This window comes from Magnolia sinica, chromosome 8 (genome assembly GCF_029962835.1).
Source record: "Magnolia sinica isolate HGM2019 chromosome 8, MsV1, whole genome shotgun sequence".
Classification (NCBI taxonomy): Eukaryota; Viridiplantae; Streptophyta; class Magnoliopsida; order Magnoliales; family Magnoliaceae; genus Magnolia; species Magnolia sinica.
The window spans coordinates 519,390-524,437 of NC_080580.1; the positions used below are offsets into that span (position 1 = coordinate 519,390).

The following is a 5,048-nucleotide window of genomic DNA, read 5'->3' on the forward strand; positions in this document are numbered from 1 at the left end:
AAACGAAAACCCCCTTCCCTCTCTCTCTCTCTCTCTCTCTCTCTCTCTCTCTCTCTCTCTCTCTCTCTCTCTCCTTCCAAATGTCCAAGCCTTGGATGATTTTCCTTCTCTTCTCCTCTCCTTTATATAGAACCAGCAAGGTCGGTGGACAGAGTGTCGGTCGGATGGTGAGAACGGTGGAAATCAGTGGAGTGCGTAAGGCGTTACGCACTCCTGATTTTACGCAGCTTAAAACGGGAAGAAACTTCCCCACTTTCTTCACATTTTTTTCTAAAAAAAGAACGTCCCTTGGGGCATTTTTTTTTGGACAGTCCAGATTGTCGGACCGATCCTAGTCATGACTGCAAAATGGCCCAAATCGGCTGGGTCTTGGTTGCGTTGTAACGGAGCATGCGGCTGGCTGGCACTATGCTGTCGGTGGGGCACTTGATCAGTAGCGAATGAGAAATCCACACCGTCCATTAGGTTCTACTCCAAAAACCATTTTGAGATGGACGATTCTGGAGTGCTATTATCATGGCCCACTTGATCGATCGTGCGGTGATGGTTCCACCTTTTAATAAGTAAAAGAATAGATTCTGACATGTCTTAGGCGAAGCTCTCTTAGGGTGCGGTTGATTTCTCCTCCTGAGTGCATTAGATGGCTTGGATGAGCCGTCCAGATGATGAAGGTGGGCCATGCATCCTCCCAACGGACGGCCGTGCGCGCGGACAGCCATGCGTAAGAGAGAACGGAGAGTTCGTCTCTATTTAGGAAAGTCGATCAAACCGACTTTGACCATGCGAGTAGGTCCAGTACATGTTGATTGCATTTGTGCACTATGCACTGGCACAGTCAGTTGGGTCCACTGTAATGGTTCTGTGAAATCCAAGCCATTCATCCGTTCTTTCAACTAATCTAAAGGTTCGAGCCCAAGTTTGAAGCATATCCATAGATCAAGTGGGCCCAAAATCAATGGATGGGCTGATCTATCTGTTGGGCCACTTTCACGAGGATACAATGGCTGAATTTGGCGTGTATGGTTCATTTATGGTTCTCATGCCCCGTATGGAGTTTTTCAGCCGAATGGATGGTGTAAACCCTATGATCTTGCATTACGAATGACTTTTAGGCCTCTTTAGCGTGAAACATGTGATTTTCTCGAATCTCGCTCCCCTGGAGTCCTTCCTTTGCCTTGGTGATTTGAGTGTAAAATTCATGCTTTTAGTATCCTTTTGCAATCCAAGCTCCTAAATACACCCTGCATCACAAACACGATTAAGATAGACTGTTAAACGGTATCATGCTCGTAAAATCTAGGAAAAAGCTGGGATCTCATTTGATATAGTTTGATAATTTTAATATAAAGATTTATTTCTACTTCTCTCTATATATATATGTACAAAATTTTGAGTAAGTAGAACTATAATCATATCTCATTGGAGACATTTGAAAGCTTTAGGACCTCTTAAGGATAGGCACACATCATCACATTAAGTGTGTAATCCTGATACAACATTTCCTAGTTCTTGATATATGTCAATAAGATTGATAGTAGTTGTGACCGCGCTTAGCCTCACTTCGCTTAAATTAAATGTTATGATGACTACTACGATTCGATACTTATATTATTGATGGACCAGACTGAATAACATTACCCGTATTATCCAACAACTTCATCGATTAATCATTTGGATGTTTTCTTAAAATCAAAACTTGTTTTCAAAAGTATTTCTACATGTTAATCATTGACATTGCTCAATGTGACCCAAGTGGGAGAATGTAAGAACTTTATAAGGTGGGCCTTATTGATCAATGGTCTAGATTATCCTAAAGGTTGGACTGTGTGAATGGATAAACCAGTGGGCCCCACTTCAGTGTGACCGGCGCAGTGTATCTACGCAAGTGTACATAAGGGGCTAGAATGCTATAGCTATGATACGCATAGCTGTTTGTATACAACTAGGATTGAACAGGTGTGGAGCCGTGGGGAGAGAGTTGTGATGGTTTTCAAACTCTCTTTCCCCAGTAAATATATAATATGTCTGGATGCTCGATCCTACACATAAGTCAGAAAGCTAGTCCTATTGAATAATCTAAATACGGGTGTAAGGAGAGAAAGATCTGATTTTCTATTCTCAGCTGTGGGCTCTTAAATAGGTATATTCTATCCCTCCACCGTTGATCACCATCTTCCATGCACAATCAAGTCCTTGGGATTATTCCGCATATACTATTAGTCCCACACCCAAGACTAGGCCAGGCTTTTCAACGGCTCGGATGTTTTGTGTACAAGGAGACAATGATTTTACCTTTCATTGAGGTGTAGAAGCCTATCATCATCGTCCCTTCCCTTTCATGGAAGGTAAAGTGACGGGTATTTAGACAAAAAGCATATCATCTCTTCTTTCGTTGAAAGTTTAGGGCCTGTTTGTTTTTTAAAGAAACGGAAAATACCTGGGAAATAGTAATTATTATAATTTTACTGCGGAACTGCAATTCGTCAAAGAATCAAGAAAAGTCAAGTCACGACCTTTCCCAATTCCAAGTTTATTGCCCCACAAACGTAACTTGGACAGAGTACCCTTGAGACTTCCAAAATTCATAGGCACGGATCCGCTAAAGCTATTGTCTTCAAGTTCAATAACTACAAGTCCGGAAGCATTGGATAATGAAACTGGTATGGGTCCTGTGAATTGGTTTTGGCCGAAGTAAAGTTCTTGGAGATTAGGAAGAATGAGGCCAAAGTTGGGAGGAAGATTTCCATGCAATCTGTTCAATCCCACGTCGAAAATGATAATAGAGGAGAGATTGTATAGCTGGGTCGGAATCGTACCTGACACTTCATTTTGAGAAATAAAAAGCTTCTCTAAGTTTGCCAACCGACCAAGGTCGTCTGGGATGCTGCCCTTCAGACTGTTTACTGAGAGAAAAAGGGAAGTGAGAAACGAAAGGTTTCCAAGTGAAGGTGGGATGCTTCCTATAAGACTGTTCTGACCAAGGTCCAATTGGGAGAGCTTCAATAGAGAGCCAAGCTCAGTTGGAATCCTACCTTGGAGCTGATTCCCGTAAAGATCAAGGGCTTTGAGTTTGGAGCAGTGGGTCAGATTTGCTGGAATTTCTCCGTTAAATGTGTTGTTAGTCAGTCGCAGATACTGCAAACGGAACAAGCGACCAATCTCTTCAGGAATCGTCCCATGGAAACTGTTGGCTGAGAGATCGATTATCCTGAGAAAGGTGAGGTTTGCTATGTAGGGAGATATGGGGCCCACCAACTTCTGGTTTGTGAGCTCTAAGGCCGTGACCCTTTGAGGATGCCGACTACCACCGCACGTGACTCCATGCCAGCGGCAGAAGTGGAGAGTGTCGTTCCAGGAGCTCAAGGAATGGAGAGGATCGTTGGTTATCAGATGTTTGAATTTGAGTAAAGCAAGGCGATCCGTTTCATTAGAGAAGTGAGGGGAGGCAGATCCGAAGAAGCATGGAACGTGAATGGAAGAGAGAAGAAGAAATGACCAAATTGCCCGTGAACTCATAGGAGGGATCTCCATTACGGAGTTTGTGAATGCAGGAAGGCCAAAGTGGGGAGACAAATATATAGTGTGGATTCTGGGCCATTGATGAATTGTGGAGTATAGTAATGAGAAATGATCAGATGACTTTTGTCGGTGCCAGTTTTCTTATTCTTTTCTTTGTTTTTTCTTTTAACGCTGACAGAGGTCTCGAGAGCCTGAAACACGCGGGAGTTCGGTGGGCCGCCTGGATGGACTAGGTCCATGCAGGGGATACATGCATGGGGCCAACGGATTGCGTCCTGGGTCCAAGCAGGGGGCTACGTGGGACCCACCATGATGTACATTTATCCTCGCTGTCCATCCATTTTACCCGATCATTTTTGAAAATGATATGAGCCCAAAAATGAGGTGAGTTAAATGAGAATAAAAATCTTGTGTGGAACAGTAGGGTAAATTCATTTAATTCTCATTTTTAATATGAGAAGGAACAGTGAAAACTTCACTGTGGCTTTGTGAGGCCATAAATCTTTATAGTTTGGGGATTTGAAACTAGAGGTATCATGAAAGTTATTACATGGATAACTAGCTTGTGGCGGTCAAACGATTCATAGCATCATTGTTTTTGTATCCTTCAATGTCGGCTCTTCCTATCATAGTAAAGCGGAATTCACCAAATGTTGGATTATTCATGCACCCACCGATAGTAATTGTAAATTGGGTTTAGACGGTTGTGAGACAGATTTATTTTACCCTGGTTATAATGTGCCACGATAGTAATTCAACATTATATGAGAAGAACCATTGATTCATACAATTTATAATCACGCTTGGTTGAAAAGCCAATGGCGCAAATTTATTATGTATCAAATTATGACCGAACGCCTTTATGTTAGAATTCAAGCTAAACATGCGAAGTGTACGTGATCGAACTAGAAGACTGACAACCCCAAGTGCGGGGCTGCGATATAGTTTTAACTTGATGAGACCGACATTGAATCATCATAAGGACCACAAAGCTGCATGGTCTAATGATCTGAACCACACATATTTTGGGCACTAGCATGGGCCCATGGGTAGCCCATTATCGGAAGCAAATCGGCCAGTACATACCACACACCAATAGACACATATTTCATGTGAAAGCCTTTCGCAGGAAGTTCCTACACTATAAACCTAGGTGGGACCGACCGTGATGTTTGTGAGAACTCTACCTCGTTCATCCGTTTTGTGAGCTTATTTTAGAACTTGAGACCAAAAGTGAGCAGGATCCGAGACTCAAGTGGGCCGAAAATGTGAGTATTGAACGTTCACAATTGAAATATTCATGGGGCCACACAAGTTTTGAATCAATCTAATATTTGTGTTTTCAGTTCATCACAGTAGGAATGATGTTATGAACAGTATGGATGGCATGTAAACATCACTGTCGACCCCAAGGAGGTTTCAACAGTAGGAATTTTCCTACCCACCTTTTCTTTTAGTACGGCCCACTTGAGTCTTGGATCATGCTTACTTTTGGTCTAAGTCCTAAAATGAGCTAGTAAAAGGGCTGA

The 5,048-nt window shown here is 42.5% G+C and overlaps 1 protein-coding gene across 1 annotated transcript; it reads right to left on the reverse strand.

The window, feature by feature from the left end:
• Nucleotides 1-2,454: 2,454 nt before the first annotated feature.
• On the reverse strand, nt 2,455-3,531 carry LOC131253735 (putative receptor-like protein kinase At3g47110). Its single transcript, XM_058254872.1, has one exon. The coding sequence runs from the start codon at nt 3,529-3,531 to the stop codon at nt 2,455-2,457; it is 1,077 nt and encodes a 358-aa protein (XP_058110855.1).
• Nucleotides 3,532-5,048: the final 1,517 nt, after the last annotated feature.

Bases quoted from the DNA above. Each gene is read 5' to 3' on its own strand.
- LOC131253735 (XM_058254872.1), bottom strand. From the start codon at position 3,531: ATGGAGATCCCTCCTATGAGTTCACGGGCAATTTGGTCATTTCTTCTT.